The sequence below is a fragment of the Mauremys reevesii genome, linkage group 14, assembly GCF_016161935.1.
Source record: "Mauremys reevesii isolate NIE-2019 linkage group 14, ASM1616193v1, whole genome shotgun sequence".
NCBI classification, from domain to species: domain Eukaryota; kingdom Metazoa; phylum Chordata; order Testudines; family Geoemydidae; genus Mauremys; species Mauremys reevesii.
In genome coordinates this window covers 26,360,438-26,382,023 of record NC_052636.1, presented here as the reverse complement: position 1 = coordinate 26,382,023, position 21,586 = coordinate 26,360,438, and the positions used below count along the sequence as shown (strand labels likewise).

General features: G+C 53.0%; 1 protein-coding gene and 1 long non-coding RNA gene across 2 annotated transcripts; both read right to left on the bottom strand.

Annotated features, from left to right (window-relative positions):
- Positions 1-452: 452 nt before the first annotated feature.
- On the bottom strand, positions 453-1,367 carry LOC120381957 (zinc finger protein 436-like; the record flags this gene model as incomplete). Its single annotated transcript, XM_039500133.1, has 1 exon — positions 453-1,367. A coding segment is annotated over one exon (915 nt), but the record flags the coding sequence as incomplete, so codon positions are not given.
- A 222-nt stretch (positions 1,368-1,589) lies between these two features.
- LOC120381958 lies at positions 1,590-5,551 on the bottom strand. Its single transcript, XR_005588191.1, has 3 exons — positions 5,505-5,551; positions 1,998-2,112; positions 1,590-1,635 (listed from the first exon to the last, which is right to left on the bottom strand). It is a non-coding gene; the product is annotated as an uncharacterized LOC120381958 (long non-coding RNA).
- Positions 5,552-21,586: the final 16,035 nt, after the last annotated feature.

Below are 21,586 nucleotides of genomic sequence, written 5' to 3'. Positions count from 1 at the left end.
AGGGAAAGTGATGGAGTTTAGGTCAGGTCAAGGGGAAAGCTAATGCCAACCCCTGCACCTGGGCTGCATCTGCACTACAAATGTTTACATTAAGATCACTAACTTGAGCAGCCAACGCCATGTACAGCCCTAGTGGCTGTCAGGCTCAGGTAGTTTTTGCCTCAGTGTAGCTTGTTGGGATCAAACCTCTCCCCCACCTGGAGCTGATGAACATTCCTGGCCGGAGGGACACACACTCCTTCGACTCAAAGGAAAGGAGTTGATAGAAAAGATCACAGGACTGACCCCAAAGAAGGGTGAGCTGCAAAAGGCAGAAGAAGGCAACTGATCTGGTGGAGCTGAGAGACCTTGGTGAAGATGGTGCAAAAATCACTATGTGGGAATTAGCAAATGTAATTAAAAAAACAAAACTTTGGCCAGCCCTAGTCAAGGGATTTATTACAGTTCTCTCTCCTGTGGATTTTGTGATGTCTAATAAGGTGTGAGCTCTGAATGAAGCTTTTCCCACACTCAGAGCACGTGTAGGGCATCTCCCCAGTGTGGATTCTCTGATGTGTAATAAGGTTTGAGCGCCGATTGAAGCTTTTCCCGCACTCAGAGCACGTGTAGAGCGTCTCCCCTGTGTGGATTCTCTGATGTGTGATAAGGTGAGAGCTCAGCCTGAAGCTTTTCCCGCACTCAGAGCACGTGTAGGGCGTCTCCCCTGTGTGGATTATCTGATGTCTGATAAGGTGAGAGCTCAGCCTGAAGCTTTTCCTGCACTCAGAGCATGTGTAGGGCTTCTCCCCAGTGTGGATTCTCTGATGTGTAATAAGGTTTGAGCGCTGATTGAAGCTTTTCCCGCACTCCGAGCACGTGTAGGGCATCTCCCTTGTGTGGATTCTCTGATGTGTGATAAGGTTTGAGCTCTGCTTGAAGCTTTTCCCGCACTCAGAGCACGTGTAGGGCATCTCCCCTGTGTGGATTCTCTCATGGCTGATAAGGTCAGAGCTCAGCCTGAAGCTTTTCCTGCACTCAGAGCACGTGTAGGGCTTCTCCCCAGTGTGGATTCTCTGATGTGTAATAAGGTTTGAGCGCCGATTGAAGCTTTTCCCACAGTCAGAGCATGTATAGGGTGTCTCCCCAGTGTGGATTCTCTGATGTGTGATAAGGGCAGAGCGCCGATTGAAGCTTTTCCCACACTCAGAGCATGTGTAGGGCGTCTCCCCAGTGTGGATTCTCTCATGTCTGATAAGGTGTGAGCTCCGCCCGAAGCTTTTCCCGCACTCAGAGCAGGTGTAGGACGTCTCCCCAGTGTGGATTCTCTGATGTGCAATAAGGTTTGAGCGCCGATTGAAGCTTTTCCCGCACTCATGGCACATGTAGCGTCTCTCTTCCATGTTGATTCTGTTGCGTGGAATAAGGGCTGAGTGGCTACTGTAGTTTTCCTCTGGCCTCTGCTGAGTCTCACAGGCTTTTGTGTTTTCTGGGAGTGCACAACTCCTGGAAACATTCCTTTGGATCTTCCTGATAACAGCCAATGTGGATCTACTTGCACAGTGTCTTCCTGCTGGGGTTTCTCCTCCTCGTTTTCACTCACCAGCCCATCGCCGGATGGGAGACAGAGAGAATCCAGACATAGGTCACTCCCTGTGCCTGAGAAAAAGGAAATGTCAGAGAGAGGAATGAAAAAAGGGATGAACAAACCAAAATATATGTGGGAGAGATCAAACCTATCAGGTGCTGATTTTCCCCAAAGCCTTCCACAGAGAAGAGAGGAAGGCATCAGTTCTGGGTCCTCATTGCACCATAATTCTCAGGGGAAAGTGAGATCGGGAGGGACCCGCTGCCAGTTGTCAGTCAGAATAGGAGGGAAGCCATGAGTGACATCTGCCATAATGATTCCACATCTGCAGGGAACAATCCTGAACTTGAAGAGCTCACAGGGTCTTTGTAGGGCATCCCAAATGTTTCCTGCATTCCTAAGCAGTTGTTGAGTTGTTTAACCAAGTCCTCACCTGTGACGGCAGCTCGGGACCACTTCTTTTTCAGAGCCCTGGAGGTCCGGGACCCACGGTTCTTCCCCTCGTTCCAGCTGCGAGATCACAGCAGGTTTGGAAATTGGAAACCCTACTGCAGGCAAAGAAAACAAGGGAGGTTAGTGGAATTTGTGGGATACTTGTCACAAAGAATATTCCATAGTTTTAACCCCATCTCATTTTTAGGCAGTAACATCTGTAGCCCTCAGGATTCATCTGCTTGCCTGCATCAATATCTCTTTTCTTATAAGTACAGTATTGTGATAGGTTTATTAATTCATATTAAAAATATATTTGGCTGTAATGCAAGAAACCTACAGGCCAAAAACCTGCATTTTAAGTTAAAGCAAAGTTAGCATAGCTATATCCTGTGCCCTTTCATCCAGAAAAGGAAGTGTTTTTCCTATACCCAAATAAAGTGCCTACGCTTAGGTCTAAGACTCTTTACCTAGACCAACAGACAATGAAGAATAGCAAAGGGGATTTTTCAAAGTTGTACTCACAGGCTTAACAAGTACCCCACAAGTGCGCAGATACCTGCCATCCATACGCACATACATACTAGCCTATGGAATAAGCGTACCCTATCATTTCTATGGGGGAAGACTGAAATTTGGGCATAAAAGGAAGGATTTCCGGCATTTATTTCCAAAAAAAGAGGTAACCTACCTCGCTATAAAAAGAGGTAACATATCTCTTTTTACCCGCACCTTGACCTCCTCCTCCTTCTCTAAGCTTCACCATCTTCAACTACGTATTCATGCTATCCATCTACGACAGCTATTAACCAGTAATAGGCCACACTTATTTTCTTTTCAAACTTTAAGTTCAAAACTTTATTTTAATTTGTGTATTAGATTATTTAGTTGAGCTAAAAAGTAAATTCCAAAGTAGCTTTGAGAGCTCTTTACATTAGTTTCCCTTGCAAGAGCTGTGAAACCACAACCGCCAGAGGTGAGGCCAACACCAGTTTATCAAAACAGGGTGTGAATATTAACCAAAAGTTTGCAGCACATAATATTGTATCATCATATGCATCTCCTGAATAACAGTAATACAATTGTAACTCTGTAATTCTACCTGTTTTACAATTTACTTACTATTTCATTGAGTATAATAAAAGTCGTTACGACTATATCTGTCTCACTGTGAGCTTCCTGTCATACCCCCGAAGGTCCCTTTATCAATTCTGTGGAACCTGATTCGAAACACGAACTTTTATCTTCTGATCAAACAAATTGGTGAGCCTAAACCCATATTAATTAATATAAATGATTAATTATTATTATTAATTAATTAAAATAATTACAATACACATTAAATTAAGTTGATAAATCAAATCAACATTACTCTCACACCCCAAATAAGGCTACGCATCCCAAGGCCATCTTCCTTGGCTCAAAGTGGCAGGAGAGTTACTATTATAACAAATCATATTCACTACCTTAGTGCCTAAGGACCAACTAACAGTGGGCCCCCATTGTGCTAGGCAAAGTGCAAACAGAGAACAGTAGATGGCCCGTGCCCCGAAGAATTTATAATCTAAATCAGGGATAGGAAACCTGCGGCAGCGAGCTGATTTTCAGTAGCACTCACACTGCCTGGGTCCGAGGAGGGACTCTGCATTTTAATTTAATTGTAATTTAAAATTAAGCTTCTTAAACATTTTAAAAACCTTATTTACTTTACATACAACAATAGTTTAGTTCTATATTATAGACTTATAGAAAGAGACCTTCTAAAAACGTTAAAATGTGTTACTGGCACACGGAACCTTAAATTAGAGTGAATAAATGAAGACTCGGCACAGCACTGCTGAAAGGTTGCTGACCCCTGATCTAAATAGACAAGACAGACACAGAACGGGGGAAGGGCTAGAACCCACTGTTAGAATAGAGATATTCAGGCCTGCCTGTAAAGCCTATAGTTTAAGAACTTAGGGGTATTTTTATCACTTTGTCTTTATACCCCTGTCACTAGCTAAGAATCAAAATCTCAGTCTGCCTGTGTCTGGGCCTTCTCTCACTAGGATAGGCTGAGGCCTTGTTCTTAGGCTAAGGCCTTTGGCTAAACAGCAGGGGCTGCCATAAGCTGGGAAACATAGCGTCACATCCTCACATTTCAGTGTGACTGGTTTGGGATAAGGTGCTATTAGGCTGTTAGGAAGTCAATCCTGTCCTGACAGTGCCCATCACCAGCAGATAAAGAAACAGATCTTAAGATGGTTAAAGAAAACTTACTTTGACAGCAGCTGGTCTGGCAATAAATCCCTTATCAATGGTTGTGGTTATGAAACCCTCATTTCTGTATTGTTTTATCTTTATCGCCACCACTTTTACCTTGTTAATCAGTCTGGTTCTCTAATTGTTTCTGTCTGCTGCATCATTAATTTTTCTAGGTGTAAGTTCATTAGGGTAGTGGAACATGCTTGCTTGGAAATAACCCCAATAAACATCGCATTATCTGTGCTTCAGATTTCTGGTCTTTTGCTGCTTGCTGTCTGCGTGACAAGAACCAGGGAAGTGGGAGGGTGAAGGGAAAACCCTCTAACAAACGGACATGACCTGATACCCAAGAGGTAAGCCTTTAAGGAAGGTTTTAATACACTTTGGAACGGATCAGGGATTCCCATGAGGACTGAGAGGGAGCGATGGTAAACACGCATTTAGATCCTTTTCTTGTTTTATATCTTTTCCCCATAAGGCTGAACCTGTGGCACTGTCATGGATCCATAGGATCTGTGCAATGCCCTGGCTTTTAAACCGTCCTTGGGAGGTGCCTCTTGAGTGCACTACACCCCCAAGGGGTCCCACTCTTCCTCAAGGACAGGCCATTTAGCTTCAGCACCTGAGAATGAGCCACTTCCTCGGTGTCCTTCCTCCACACTCCCCTCCACTTCTTCCCATTACTCTCAGCCAGCACCACCTCCCGGCACCTTGGGAGCTTCTTGTGTTCCCTCCTCATCTCTCACAACCTCATCCCTCCCTGCTGCTTCTTAGCTCTAACCCTGCACACACCCTCCCCATATCTGGGCACCCCAGAATTACCTATTCCCCCTTCTCCGCCCCCCCCACAGCTCTGTTCTCCCTTCATTCGTGGGGTCCTGAATGACAACATTATACGCTCTCCTATCAAAAGAGGAGCTCATTTGACTGTCACACAAGCCAGGCAAGAGTCACACACCTATTTACTCAATTTAGAATTCTACACGTGGCATATTTTCCTCTTAAAATGAGGAATACGCATGAAAGCTACAGTTATTAATGTAGCCAATAAGGATACATTAAGTGCAATTTTTAAATGACTGACGGCACAAAAAAGGCACATGTCCAAAAATGATACTAGTGGGTGGGAGATAAGGCAAAAAACAGGGGGGCAAGGAAACTTGTCAAAACTTGTATGACAAATAAAGGTATAAAGTTATTACTACTCAGGTTCTTTAGAGACCTCACAGCTTCTAATAACCCAGGGGACAGGACTCCTTACCCAGCGAGGTCACCGTCTCATAGTTCTCCTGCATGACATCCCTGTAGAGGGCTCTCTGAGTGGGGTCCAGCAGAGTCCCCTCTTCCCTGGTGAAATACACAGCCACTTCCTCGAAGGTCACCGGCCCCTGAAAGAGCAAGAGTCCAACACTCAGTACCTGCTGCCCCACTCACAACCCCACTATTCACAGAACAGCAGCACCAGGGAAATGGAAGCTCCAGGAGGCACATGTTAACAGAGTCCCACCCCACCTTGCCTAGAACAGCCAGGAGGCATCAGAGGGCGGAAAGAGAGAACCTTTGTGTCTCCCAGCTGACAGACGGAGGCAGGGTCATCACATTTATCACATACCCACTAGCCAGAGCTTAATATAGGAGATGGGGCTGTCTCTGGACCCTGCTGGTGGCTCCCTGGTAGGAATCCCAACACTCTCCAAATAAAATATATGGAAGAAAGGGGAAGTCAATAGTAAAGAATAGAAGTTAGAAAGTCAGAATTGTAGAAAGTTGGCAAGGGAAGCTATCAGAAATCAATGACCAATTAATGAAAATAAGAAGGTAGTTTTTAAAAAGTATATTAAGTACAAACTTAATCCCTAACAATGGTAGTGGTAAATTACTAGATGGAAATGGCAGAATTATGAAAATAATGCAGAAGAGGTAAAAGTGTTCAATAAATATTTCTCTCCTGGATTTGGAGATGTAAGTCATATAAGACATTGACGCTGACAGTCTTTCCAGCCCAACAATAACTCACGAGGATGTTGAACAGCAGCTATTACAATTAGACATGTTTAAATAAGCAGGTCCAGATAACTTGTATCCAAGAGTTTTGAAAGACCTGGTGGAGGAGTGTGGAGGACTGTTAATGGTGATTTCAATTAGGACTTGGAACACTGGGGAAATTCCAGAAGACTGGACTAAAGCTAATGCTGTGCCAATATTTAAAAAGGGTAAAAGAAATGACCCAGCTAATTACAAGAGTGTTAGTCTGATACTGGGCAAGATAATGGAGCAGCGAATATGGATTTAATTAATAAAGAATTAAAGGAGGGTAATATAATTAATACCAATTAACAAAGGTTCAGAGACAACAGATCCAATCAAACTAACGGGATATCCTTATTGCATGAGATCAAAAGTTTGGGTGCAGCTAATAGTAATGATGTAATATACCTAAACTTCTGTAAGGCGTATGACTTGGTTCAGCACAACATTTTGACTAGAAAACTAGAAAGATACAAAATAAACACAACATACATTAAATAGATTAAAAACTATGATTGTAAATGGGGAACCATGGTCGAGTGGATTTCTTTCTAGGGGGTTCCCACAAGGATTGGATCTTGGCCCTGTGCTATTTAACATTCTTATCAATGACCTGGAAGAGAATATAAAATCGTCACTGATAACGTTTCCAGTTGCCACAAAGATCGGGGTTGGTGGTAACTAATGAAGTGTCAGTAGGTTCAGGCTTCAGCACTGGGAGTCTGGGAAGTTTTCCCAGTTCTGGCTAGAGGGTTATTTCCTGTTCCACAAAGAGGAAGTTCCATTCCCAACACCTGTGCCTTGAAATTAGGCCCTGACACTACACCCCACATTCAGCATAGTGGTATGATTATGAAATGATTAGGACATAATTATGATGCATTTTGTGCAAGACGCATCATATGTTCAGTGTCATTGGAAAAGTTAGTATTTGCTGAATAAGATTGTCCTATTTCTGTGCATGTATCATATTCGTATCTGATGTTATGGATATTGACTCTGTATCTGTCTTTCAAATGTGCTTACTCTGGGTAACATCCACAATGAGCCTTTCAGGTACAACAAAGAAGCCAGACAGTGTTCATGGCTCATCAACAAAGACAATGGACCGTGGAAGAGCTTAGCCTTCCTGGGAATGTTTCAGCCAGCCTATGAGTCATGGCTACTATGACTCACCAGGCCATGGTAGGGCCTGTGACCAGACCACAGGATACTAAACTCCATTTTGGTACCTCTATTTTTCCACAAACTGGACTGGGAACTGAGTTTGGAACAAATGGTTCCTGCCATATGGAAAAGCTACATAAGGTGGGGTGTGACATCATCTCTTGTCCTCATTCCGCACACAAGAAAACTCCTGGAAACACCCGAGGAACAAAGACTGAACTGGGGGATATGCTGGTCCCAGGGGAAAGGGATTTCTAGCTTGTGTATGGAAACTTGGTGGACTGCTTCTATCATCAGTCAGGGTGAGAATTTGCTAATTCAAATTCTATCCAGATAGTATGTTAGGCTTAGTTTGAGTTTTTGGTTATTTAAGTAATCTGCTTTGATCTGTTTGCTACCACTTACAGCTGGGAAATTGGCTTCTGTCTTCTATCTGTCCTTGAGTGGCTTAGGTAAAGCACTCAGGTAGCTTAGTTAGATGCATGGTGCCACCTGCTGTCATGTTGGGTGATAACAGGCCCTGGAGAGCCTGGCTGAATCTCCAGCAAAGTAGCGTGAGAAGGGCCAGCCCAGCTTGAGGGTTAGAGGGCACAGCGGTTCCCAGAAGCTCCCCAGACTGCACCCCGGGGTGACAACCCATCACACTCTAGAGTACACAAGTCTCAGCAGGTTTGTCACATCCTGTCCCCTCCCATTCCACACCCTAGATAGTTCCTGCCTCCCACCCTCCTATACATTTACTGCTCCTCTCCCTCCAAGCAGAACCCACCACCAGCTCCCTGAGAATCCCTTACCTGAGCCAGCTCCACTGCAGCCATTTCCTTCCCCCTGGGAGGAGGGGATGATTTGGGGCGAAACGTGGACGTTATTCTGTAGCCTGCCAGGGCGAGAAGGGCAATGTGAGAGAATTCAGACAGGGTTTCTGTCCTTTCCACATGTCGATTCCCCCCAGCATTTTCCCCTGGTAATGGACATTCCCGGTTCTGCCACACTGTGAAGCACAGAGTGACCTTATTCCAGTACAGGCCTAGCCCCCTCCCACCAGGCTGTAACCCTCTGACACATGGGGAAACCCTCCCAGTAGCTCTGTTACACTTATCAAGTTTGTGGACGATACCAAACTGGGAGGGGTTGCAAGTGCTTTGGAGGATAGAATTAAAATTCAAAATTATCTGGACAAACAGGAGAAATGGTCTGAAGTAAACAGGATGAAATTCAATAAGGACAAACCCAAAGTACTCCACTTAGGAAGGAACAATCAGTTGCACACATACAAGACAGGAAATGACTGCCCAGGAAGGAGCACTGCAGAAACGGATCTGGGAGTCACAGTGGATCACAAGCTAAATATGAGTCAACAGTGTTACACTGTTGCAAAAAAAGCAAGTATAATTCTGATCTGTATTAGCAGCAGTATTGTAAGCAAGACACGAGAAGTAATTCTTCCACTCTACTCCACACTGATTAGGTCTCAACTGGAGTATTGTGTTCAGTTCTGGGTGCCACATTTCAGGAAAGATGTGAACAAATTGGAGAAAGTCCAGAGAAGAGCAACAAAAATGATTAAAGGTCTAGAGAACATGACCTATGAGGAAGACTGAAAAAACTGTGTTTGCTTAGTCTGGAGAAGATATGATCAGCTTTCAAGTACATAAAATTTTGTTTCAAGGAGGAGGGAGAAACATTGTTCTTCTTAACCTCTGAGATGGAAGAAAACTGGGGAAGACTCAGAGGGGATGATCACAGTTTTCTAGTACATAAAAGGTTGTTACAAAGATGCCGGAGAAAAATTGTTCTTCTTAACCTCTGAGGACAGGACAAAAATCAATGGGCTTAAATTGCAGCAAGGAAGGTTTAGGCTGGACATTAGGAAAAACTCCCTAACTGGCAGAGTGGTTAAGCACTGGAATAAATTGCCTAGGGAGGTTGTGGAATCTCCATCATTGGGGATTTTTAACAGCAGGCTGGACAAACACCTCCAGGGATGGTCTAGATTAGGGGTGGCCAACATGTGGCTCTTTAGAATTTAATATGCGGCTCCTTGTATAGGCACCAACTCCGGGGTTGGAGCTACAGGCACCAACTTTCCAGTGTGCTCGGTGTGCTCACTACTCAGCTACAGGCCCTGCCCCCAGTCCACCCCTTCCCACTCCCTTTCCTGAGCCTCCATTCCTGCAATGCCCTTGCTCCATTCCCCGCCACCAAGTGTCTTGCATAGTGTGAAGAGCTGATCAGGAGGTGCGAGGAGGGAGGGGGAGGTTCTGATTAGTGTGGCTTCCCATGGGTGGGAGGCGCTGGGAGCAGGGGGTGGGAGCTGATGGGGGGCTGCTGACGTATTACTGTGATTCTTTGCCAATGTACATTGGTAAACTCTGGCTCCTTCTCAGGCTCAGGTTGGCCACTCCTGGTCTAGATAATACTTCGTCCTGCCTTGAGGGCAGGGGACTGGACTAGCTACCTCTCGAGGTCCCTTCCAGTTCTGTGATTCTATGAACCAAAGGCCAGAGACGAGCAGAATCCAAGGAGTCACTCTGGGGATTCTCCCTGTCACTGTCCCCAAGGCAGCTCTCTCAGGTTAACTAAGTTGTTTGATGCTCCAGCCTTTATCCAGTCTCTCCTGGCAGTGCCCCTTTCCTGGGCTGGGCCTAGTTTTAGCTTTTGGGAAGCATGACCCCGGGGGCTCTGAGACTGGGCCTTCTTGCCTCAGCACATCTTGTTCCTTTCTGTGGCTCCCCAGCGAGTCCCAATGAGTAGATACTCCTCATACAGACTGTGAACATGAGAATGTGTTTAGACTTCATTGAACGCTTGTGAGTTGCTGCCTGGGTTAACATCTGACTAGTTGCATTGTGAGCCTCTGTGGCTCTGTAAATCACCACACAGGAGAGAGACTTTACCTAGGTGAAGTGCTGACTGGCAACCGAATGCATTACACTCTGCCTGGCAGGAAAGGTCCATCCACACCAGAGACACTATTACGGGATATTAACGAACACACAAAACTGTTGTTGTGCTCTTGATTTCCCATTAGCTGAGTTTCCAGCTCACAGCACATGCCAGGAAGGGGATGAAAACCCCATACAGAGGAACTGATGATCTGTATGCTGCTTGGACTCTGGGGGGAAAAGTTTCTAGGCATAAGCACGAGATCCCCAGCTGCCTAGCCGGGGTTAGTCCTAAAGAATATGTAGAGCTTGCTTATTATAGAAGCTTCTATTACCTTTGAAATCTAAGACTGCAACTCGTCTGCATCTATAGGATTACCTGCTTTAACTTTGTCAACAACTCTTGTTTCCTTTTAAATAAGTCTTAATACAGGTTGTGACAGGACTGGCTACAAGTGTTGTCTTTGTTGGGAGATCTAAGAGTCATTTGACCTAAGGAAGTGACTGGTCCTTTGGGACTGGCAGTAACCTGAACATTGCTGTGATTAGTGGGGTAAGGCAGTGGTTCTCAACCAGGGGTCTGGGGCCCCCTGGGGGGCCGTGAGCAGCTTTCAGGGGGCTGCCAAGCAAGGCCGGCATTAGACTCGCTGAGGCCCAGGGCAGAAAGCTGAAGTCCCAGCGCATGGAGCTGAAGTCCAGACAGGGCCGGCTTTAGGAAGTGCGGGGCCCAATTCAAACAGTTTCGAAAGGGCCCCGGCAGGGATGACCCCCCCCCCAAAAAAATGTAAAAAAGCACGTGGGGCTTGTACTCACCGGGCGGTGCTCCAAGTCTTCGGTGGCACTTCGGGGGCGGGTCCTTCACTCGCTCCAGGTCTTCGGCAGCACTGAAGGACCCGCCGCCGAAGTGCCGCCGAAGACCCAGAGCAAGTGAAGGACCCACCCCTGAAGTGCTGCCAGGTGAGTAAAAATTAAAAAGTTGTCTCTAGCCAGGGAAGAGATTCTCACTGGATGCGGGGCCCTCTTAGGCGCTGGGCCCGATTCGGTGGAATTGGCCTGAAGCCAGCCCTGAGCCCCACCACCAGGGCTGAAGCCAAAGCCTAAGCAATATAGCTTTGTGAAGGCCCCTGTGGCGTGGGGCCGCAGGCAGTTGCCCTGCTTGCTGCCCCTAACGCCAGCCCTGGCTGTTATATGCAGAAAACCAGTTATTGTGGCCCACATGGGCAGTGGAGTTTTTATAGCCGGGGTGGGGTGGGGCTCGGCTCAGAAAGATATATGGGATCACCCAAGGGGACTGTCTGTGTTTACACTGGATTCTTGGTTGGTGAAATCTCCATATAGACCTCACGCCCAATTTGGGGTTTGTGCCCTGCTTCTTACCAGTCTGCCCGAGGCTGGTGCTCGTGCTCTCGAGTCACTGGGGACAGCGTTACAGAGAGAGGGGCTGTGACTTCCCCACGGTCACTGAACAGGTCTGTGACGGAGCCAGGAACAGACCCTGTTAGCTCCAGAGCCCCGTCACCCGCAGCTTGGGAAGGTCCCCCGAGCACACTGTATTAGGCTGCAGGAAGAGGTGTGCAGGGACTGCAGCTGAGCTGCCCTGCCAAGACAGCCTGTGCATCCCTGGACAAACCACCTCGCTGGGAGGTGTCCCCTGGGTCAGGAGAAGTCAGTGTCCAGCCCTGTGGGGCTGCGCTCCTGGCTCATACCTCCAGCACTCACTGCTGCCCCTCCCTTCCCAGCTGCACTGTTCAGCCAGCCCCAGGCATCTGTGAGGTCACTTCCCCCCACCCCCACCTCAAACCTTCAAACTGGGACATGGTGCACCAGTGCCAATCAGAGTGCACTAGTGTAACTTCTGCCTACACTAAGGGTTTGCACCAGTGCCTAAAACACCAGGGTGGCAGAGACCTTCAGAAACAGCAGTACGGTGGCACTAGAACCTATTTCTAGCTCGGTCACGGACAGCCTGGGTGACCTTGGACACGTCAATGTTTCTCCTCCAAACTTCAGTCTCTTTACCCAGCTGCCACTCACTGGGGTCTCCTCTCTCCAGAGCTGCTCACCACTACAGTCTGTGTGGGTGTCCCCAGAGCTAAGGCAGGTCAGCTCGGGAATAGTCTTACAAGGGGGGCTGGGGAGTCTCTTTCCCTGGAAGTTTTTAAGAACAAGTAGGACAAAGCTCTGTCAGAGATAATCTACAGATACTTGGTCCTGCCTCAGCAGAGAGAGCTGGACTTGATGACATCTTGAGGTCCTATCTAGCCCTGCAGTTCTATGATGTGATGCAATATATACACATATAGAAACACAACATACAAAATAAAACCCACCACAACATAATGTCAGGCAATTCGGGGAGAAAAAACACAACCTACACTCCACAGCATAGAATGACAATACAAAGGAGAAGAAAGCAACACGATGCAAACGATGACATCCTAGGACAAAAGTACACAATGGAAAATAGCTCAACTCAAACCGACACAGCACAGGCACCAAACAAGCTGAGGCAAAACAATGCACCCTAAAACTGCTACACAACATGGTGCGATCACAGTTCCAAATGGCACCATGCAAAACAGCTCAGCGTAGAACAGGACACAGCACAAAAGAGAATTATTTCAGTGTAGGCCTGGAAGGGATCTTGAGAGGGCGTCTACTCCAGCCCCCTGTGCTGAGGCAGGACCAAGTATCCCTAGACATTCCCAGACTGGTGTATCTCTAACCTGGTCTTAAAAACCTCCAGTGAAGGAAATTCCACAGCCTCCTTTGGAAGCCAATGCAAGGCAAACACAGACCAAAACAACGCTGCACACACACACGCTGGGCTTGGGGTTAAGGGGAGAGGAAAGAATTCAAACAATCTGGGTTCAGTTCCCAGTTTTGCCCCAAATTCTCCATGCAAACTTGTTCGACACCGGCGGCTGGCCCGTGCCCGCTGACTTGGGCTCACACAGCTCAGGCTGTGGGGCTGTTTAATTGTGGTGTCTATGGTCCAGCTGGGGCTGCAGCCCAAGGTCTGGCCCCCTCCCACCTCGCAGGGTCCTACAGCCTGGCCCCAGCCCGAGCCCAGACATCTACACTGCAATTAAACAGCCCCTTGGCCTGAGCCCTGTGAGCCTGAGTCACCTGGCCTGGGCCAGCTGGGGGTTTTTAATGGCAGGGTAGAGATACCCTTGGTGTCTGTTCAGCACCTGTCACAATGGGAACCCTGATCTTGGTCAGTGTCTGTGCAGAGCCCTGCACAACAGGGGCCTTATCTCAGTTGGGGACTCTGCAACTCCCGGCATTACAGGATCCCAGATTTTGTTTAGGCCCCTGCAGCAACTGGCAAAATGTGGGAGCAGGATCTCTGTCAGGGTCTGTGCAGTGCCCAGTACAGTGGTGGGGCGGGATCTTCATTAGGGTCAGTGCAGTGCCAGACTCAACGGGGACACAGATCTCAGTCGAGGTCTCTGAAGTGCCCAGCACAATGGAGGCAGCGGTTTGGGTCGCAGTCGTTCGCTGCCTGGCACAAGGAGGGGGCGCGATCTCGGTCCAGGTCTCAGTTTTACCTGGCACAACAGTGGGGTCTGATCTCACCTGGGGTCTCTTCAGCGCCTGGCAGAACAGGGCCCAGATCTCAGTTGGGGTCTCTGCACCGCTTGGCAGTACAATAAGAGCCCTGATCTCAGTCACACACCTGGAGAGAAAAGGGGGGAGATTTTTGAACATTAGATATCAGTATTTCAGAACTGAGGAGAAAATGGGGCACAAACTAAATATTTGCCAATATAAGAGAGAAGCACCAACCTCTGGGAGATTGTGTGTCACCATTTAAAGGCTCGAGAGAAAAGATGGGAAATTTGAGGGGATTATACAAGGATATTAAATCAACAACAGAACGGGACGGATTCTTCTTGCCCCACACTCACATGGCCGGCAGGGATCCCTGGGTGATGTCTTTTCACAGGGGACAGGAGTGGGGCTGGAGTGAGAAAGTCACTATCAGTGGGGAGGGGCTGGCAGTGGGGTCTGGGAATGTGACTAGCAGGTGATGGGGTGGGGGGGCTGCTGGGTTGGGCAGGTTGGGGGAGGGGAAGTAGCTGGACTGGGAAACCTGGGGCTGGGCCGTCTCCATGCGGGACACTTGCTCCTCCCTCCCCTTCCTGGCCCTTCCCAGGCCCCGTTGCCAGCAGAGAGTGGCCCCCCCAGCCCAGCCCAGAGGTGTCCCTGTCTCAGGGCCCCCCCAGTCTCTGCCCAGTCACCCTCTGCCCAGCTCAGGAATCACTCAGGGGAAAGATTTCCCACCCGCACAAGGACAAATCCCTGCAGGTGGAAATGGGGGAAACCCCCAAACCTGAGACCTGAACTGGCCACTGGCGAAGGGGAGAGAAAATGGGGCACGATCGGGGGGGGGGGAACATGGAACTTCTCAGGGGTTTGTGGGGGGGTTACCCTGGGTGCTGCTCGTGGCTATCTAGGGAGAAAGGGGGCAGGACGGGAGAGGAGGGGGGTCCCCACAGGAGGGGGCAGCGGTAAATCCGAGGGGATCTCAGCCCCACCCTTTATCTCCCCGCTCCTCGGGGGTCACCTGCCCCCCCCCGTCCGGGCTGCACAGACATTTCCCCCCGCCCCCCCCAGCCCGGTCTCACCCCGCAGCCCCGCCCGGCCCCACGCAGGGACCCCAGCAGGGCCGGGCTCCTCCGACCGGCACCCCCCGCGGGGCCCCAGGGCACAGCCTGGCTGGGCCCGGGGGCACTGGGCTCTTGCGGGGGCAGCAGCTCCGAGCCCCCTGCGGGTGCTGCCTCCCAGGAGCAGATCCTGGCGCTGCGAGATGCCGGGTCCCCGGGCACTGGGGCAGAGTCACCGCCCGGCCCGCCCGCCCCGGGCTCGCTCCGGGCCTGGAGGCTGCAGCTCCGCAGCGGGGCGGGCGGAGCCCGGGGCGGCTCCAGCGGGGCAGGGCCCGGGCCGGGCACGGGGGGGTTAATGAAGGGCTCTCCCGCCGCGATCTGCGCGTGCCCAGAGCTCCAACGGCACCAACCCTTCTCCGGCCGGGAGAGGCTCCAACGGCCCCGCGCGAGCCAGGCAGAGCCGCAGGGGCCCGCGCGCGTTTGCAACTCGGCTTGGTCTCTCCCCCCAATGTCACTTCCGGTCCAGGGAGAGTCAGGAACTACATCTCCCAGCCTGCCCCGGGGCGCTTCCGCCCTCTCCAGCCCAGGTAAGGGAGGTCCCCGGGTCCAGCCAGACCCTCCCCCCACCGCTCATCCTTTCCCCCGGCCCCGCCCCCTCTCGCAGCCGGTGCCTCTCAGACCCCCCCCGCCCTTTCCCGGGGAGTGGCAGAGTGGGGGGGCTTGTGACCCCCACGTAATAACCGCCCCCCCACAGCCCAACCCCCAGCCCTGACCCCGCCCCCGGCAGCAGCGTGTCCGCCCCACGCGTGTTCCCGGCCCCACCGCGCTGCCCGCGGGCTGCAGGGCTGGAGCAGCCCCGCGCGCGCTCCGGCCCGCCATAGTCCCCTGCCGGGCCGGGAGGGTGGGAAGGCGGCTCCTCCCGGGCCTGGACCCGCCCGGGCCCCACGCAGGGGTGGGACCCGCGGGGACCCGCCCAGCCCGGAGGGGCAGGAGAGGGTGGGGCTCCCAGGAGAAAAGCGGGGCGGGGCTGGTGCAGCAGCTCCGCCCCAGCCCCTGCATTGGGTGTCAGCTGGAGCCCAGCCGCTGCAGCCCGCCCCGGCGCGCGCTGCAGCCCGGGGGAGTGGCGGGGTTGCGGGGCACGGGACGGGGCTGGAGCGGCTGGGAACGCGGGAGAGGGCGGGTTGCAGGGAACGGGGGGGTGTTGCGGGGCACAGGAAGGGCTGGAGCACCTGGGAGCGGGGTTTGAAGGGCACAGGAAGGGGCTGGAGCAGCTGGGAGCCGGGGGTGCAGGGCACAGGAAGGGGCTGGAGCACCTGGGAGCGGGGTTTGAAGGGCACAGGATGGGGCTGGAGCAGCTGGGAGCCGGGGTTGCAGGGCACAGGAAGGGGCTGGAGCGGCGGGTGGGGTGGTGGGGGAGGATTGCAGGGCACAGGAAAGCATTAACCCCTCCGTGCCCGGCCGGGGGGGGTGGGGGCTTCTCCGGCTGCAGTGGAGCCAGCTCAGGTAGGGGTAATTGGGGGGTTGCTGGTGGGTTCCTGCTTGCGGGGGAGGGGCAGGAAATACTGAAGAGGTGGCAACTTCTGGGGAGTTAGGGCTGGAGGGGGCAGGGAATACCCTGCGTGAGAAAGGGGAGGGGGACAGAGTGTGACAAACCTGCTGGGACTTGTTAACTGGGCCTAGATCCTCAGAACAAACACTTGGGTGGTGGGGGAGAAAATTCCCTAATTTGTGAAACAGGAAATAGAGAAACCAACCCCCTGGGCAGGGCTGGGAAAACTGACCAGACTCCCAGTGCTGAATCCAGGGGCTGGTGTGACATGGAAAGGGGGCACCCACCAGGGAGGTGTAGGGAAGATGTCCCAGCCCCTCACATCCAGCAGCTGGCAGTGGGGAGGGTGTTGGGTTCCCCACCATGGGGTTGTATCAGCCTCTGGCTAGTAGGTGTGTGATGGATCTGCTGGGAGAGACAAGGGGTCGCTCTTTGTTCTCTCACCGTGATGCCCCCTAGCTGCTCTCAGGACTGGGGGGCACAACTTTTCTAAACTGAACCAACAGTTCCTGCAGTTTTCAAAAGAGGAGAAAAGCAAAATCTGTGATTTCACACTCACAGTGTCTGATAAGTGGATAGAAAGTTACCACAGTGACAGGGCCTGTGACTGGGGAATGCCGGGCAGTGCTTGGAGCCAGGACTCTGACACGAGTTGATCAGAGAGAAGAATCATGGTTAGTAGAAGTTCCCACAGCCAGGGTCCCACCAGATATTCCCTGGGACGCAGCCCCCAGAGTCCCCAGCCAGGGACCCCAGATACTCCTCAAAGCCCCACCGGCCAGGGAATCCCCACCAGCCCATGACTGTCAGGCTGGGAATCCCAAAGGGTTCCCCCCACCAAGAGCCCCCAGCAGCCAGGGACCCCCCCCAAAAGGGACCCCACTGGGAACTCAGTTCTTCACTGCCTGTCTAGGACCCCCTCCCCACTACCAGGATCTGCCCCGCTGTTTGTCTGGGACCCCCTCCACCACCCAGCAGGACCCGCTGATGCTTTTCAGTGGGACCCCTCACTCTGCTTCCCTGGCATCCCCTGACCTAGAGCTGGGGACCCCCCCCCAGTTCTGTTCATTGGGTATGGCAGTGATCCCAGGAGCCAGCTGGGGAAGCCCAGACAGAGCCCCTGGCACAGCACCAGGCTCCCTCTAACCCCCTGTCCCGCCTCCCCAAGAGACGCCCACCCCAGCTGTTCTGCAGCCACCAGGCCCCCAGCGATACTCACCTCCAGGACCCATAGCCTCAGGGCTGGGCACATCACACCCACCCCCTGAAACCCCAAATCTCCAGAACCCACCAACCTCACTAGGGTACCCCCGGCCCCGCCCCCCAGAGGCGTCCCCCACCACAATCCCCTTCAGCTGCTATCTCCCACACAGCCCCACCCCCACCCAGCAACACTGTTACATCACAGTGCCTGAGAAGTGGATAGAAAGTGACCACCGCCCCCTGCTGGCCAGTCACACAGGCAGAGGGAGCCCTGGGGGATGCTTCTTTAACAGGAGAATGGAAGGCCTGGAGGGCAAGAAAGGTAAGAAACTTCCATGGCCTGTCACTAGCAAATAATGGCCACCATGGATCCACCCCAGAAGTGGCTGCATCTTAGCACTGCGGGAAGCAACCCCTCCTGAAGAGCATTTGTCATGGGATTTGGGAAACTTCTGGACCCACACTGCACTCAGAGAGACCTCCTCATCCCGTGCCAGCTGGAGAAAAGGATTCAGCCAACTCTCCTGTTATCAGCTGGGAAACACTGATCCCCAAACATGGGGAGGCCTCTGGATTTGATGGGTATTAAATATCTGGCTGGTCTCTTTCTTCGGCAAACATTTTAACAGAGATAAAGGAGGAAGAAATGATTTTCAAAGGAGACGGGAAAGATGATCTCTGGGCAATTTAACCCCCTGCAACAACCAGGATGGAGAATGACTCAGGGCAACAGGTTCCCTTGAAGGAAGAAGTTGCTGGGATTTAGAGACATGGGGAACAGCCCCAAACCGGAGAGGATTTTTAATTGACATTTGATGATGACATAGAAAGAGGGAAAACCTGAGATTTGAGATCAGTGTTCAGAAATGAAAAAGAAAGGGTGGAAATCAGAGGGATTTTTGGATCCATTTTTGTAAATTAGTGAAAGGAAAGTGGAACATCAGAGGGATTTTATATCAGTTGTTGATATGAGGTAAAATCTGAGTGTATTTCACATCAATATTTGATAAACGAATAAAGAGGAAATGGACAACATAAGGACACATTTTGTATCCATAGTCAAGAATCTGAGAAAAGGTGTAAATGAGATTTTTTTTTTTTAGTAATTTATAAATAGAGACAAGGAAAAACTCAGGGCATAGTCACTTAGAAATAGACAAGGAGAGAGAAAGTGGGGCAAATTTTTAGGGTATTTTATATGAATCTTTGAGATTTGCAGAGAATACATGTCACAAGGTAAGCAACTGATAACAAGAAAATTAATTCATCTACACGAGTTCCAATCAACACTCCTGAGGTGAATTTTGGGGAGGATATTGTGTGTCGAGCCAATGAAGAGTAATACATTTCTGTAACTCTCCTTTGTGCTGCATAAAGTATTTCTTTCCACACAAATTAAAGCCCAATTGTAAGTAAAGTATCTTGCTTATAAAAGGAGCCTGTTCCAGAATTCTCTTTCCTACAGGGCTACGGTGCTTTGATTCCTGACCTCTCTCTGAGTGTTACTGGTGTGTGATGTTCACAATACTTCAGAAGAAAAGTTCTCTTATTGCTGAGTGTCATTTGCATGAATAAAAAGTTACTGATTTCCTCAAATCACACAGAATAAAACCCACCACAACATAACGTCAGGCCATTCAGGGAAAACACCAACCCCCCCCCCCCCCACACACACACACACACACGGGGGGGGGGCAGGTGTTGATCAGGGATAAGAGCTGAGCGGTTCCCAGCAGGGTCTGACGGGGGGGGGGGGGGAAGCGGTGCCGCCCCGCGGGACCCGGGCACAGGGTCGATCTGGGCGGGGCCCCCCGCGCGGCCCGGTCCGGCGGCAGCAGCGGAGGCGGGAGAACGGGGCGGGGTTGGGATGTTTTATATCCGGGTCTGAGCGTTGGGGGGAAAACGGGTCACAGACTCCGCCCCCGGCAGCGGGGAGACAAACCCCCAGCGCGGGGGGGCCGGGCGGGGTGAGGGGCCCGGGGGGGGATTTTACGGGACGCTCCAGCGCACGCGGCAGTGACGGTTCCCCCCCCTCACACGGGCCGCGGGGAGCCCGGGGGGGGGAGGGGGCGGCAGTGGGGGAGGGGCAGGTGCGAGACACGGACACACACTCACCTTCCCTTCCCCCCCCACGGGGGTTTCCCGCCCCCCCCACCGCTACGGAGACCGCACCGGGACACCCCGCCCCGCACAGCTCCCGGCCCGGCCCAGGGCGGGGGGGGGTGTCTCGGGCCCAGGTGTCTGTTCCCCGCGCCCCGCTCGGCTCTTACCGGTTCCGCCGCGCGCCCGGAGCCTCCCGCCGCAGCGGCCGGAAGTGACGCAACCCGCGGGGGACGGGGGGAGGAGTCACGTGACGGGGCCGGTGTAAGGACAGAAACAGCCCCCGCTCCGGATTCGCTCCTTGGGCTGCACTGAGCATGCGCAGCCGCACGGAGCCTGCGCAGTAACCGCCGCTGTCGCCGCTGCCCGCTCTCTGCCCTCACCGCTCCCGGCGCTTCGCTGCCCGCTCCGCGGGGGGGTGAAAAGCCCCGGGGGGCAAATCGCAGCGGGGGGGGAGGGGCTGCCAGGGGCTGAGCGGGGCAGAAATTCACTGGCCGGGGTCGAGCTGCTGCAGGGGCGGCGGGGAGGGGCCGGGGGCAATGGGGGAGCCGCTGCCAGACCCTGTGCGGGACAAACCCCGTTTGGGGAACAGGGGCCCCGCGGGCCGGGCCCCCCGCGGCGCGCGCCGATCCGGGGGGGCCGGGCGGGGGGGGCACCGGCTGTCTCGGTTCTGCCGCGTGTCAGCCCGGGGGCGGGTTCCCGGGGCTCCAGGCACCGCCCCGCCTGTCCGAGCCCCGACCCCGCAGCGCCGCTCGGTCTGTGCCAGCGCAGCGGGGCGGCCCCAGCTCCGGCCGGGCGCCCGAGTGCGGGACACACCGGCCAGACCCCCGCCCCCGGCTCTGCCTCCCGCCCGGGACTGTGGGAAAGTGTCTGTGTCCGTGTGAAACCCCCGCAGCCCCTTCCCCTGGTGCAGCGCCGAGCTGCCAACTCCCCCCCCAGTCCACGTGTCCCCCCTCCCCCCATCCCCTGCCCCAGCTCAGAGCCTGCCCCCCTCACTCACCCTCCCCATAGCCTGCACCCCTCCGGCCCCCCAACTACCCCCCAGAGCCCGCGTGTCCGCCCCCCCCTGCACCCCCATCCCCTGCCCCAGCTCAGAGCTTGCCCCCTCACTCAACCTCCCCATAGCCTGCAACCCTCCCGCCCCCAACTCCCCCAGCCCGCGTGTCCGCACCCCTGCACCCCATCCCTGCCCCAGCTCAGAGCCTGCACCCTCACTCAACCTCCCCATAGCCTGCACCCTCCTGCCCCCAACTCCCCCAGAGCCCGCGTGTCCGCCCCTCTGCACCCCATCCCCTGCCCCAGCTCAGAGCCTGCCCCCTCACTCACCCTCCCCATAGCCTGCAACCCTCCCGCCCCAACTCCCCCGAGCCCGTGTGTCCGCACCCCCTGCACCCCCATCCCCTGCCCCAGCTCAGAGCCTGCCCCCTCCCTCAACCTCCCCATAGCCTGCAACCTTCCCGCCCCAACTCCCCCGAGCCCGCGTGTCCGCACCCCTGCACCCCATCCCCTGCCCCAGCTCAGAGCCTGCACCCCTCACTCACCCTCCCCATAGCCTGCACCCCGCCCCCAACTCCCCCAGAGCCCGTGTGTCCGCACCCCTGCACCCCATCCCTGCCCCAGCTCAGAGCCTGCCCCTCACTCAACCCCATAGCCTGCAACCCTCCTGCCCCCAACTCCCTCCCGAGCCCGCGTGTCTGCACCTCCTGCACCCCCATACCCTGCCCCATCACAGAGCCTTCACCCCTAACTCAAACTCCCCAAAGCCTGCACCCCTCCTGCCCCCAACTCCCCCAGAGCC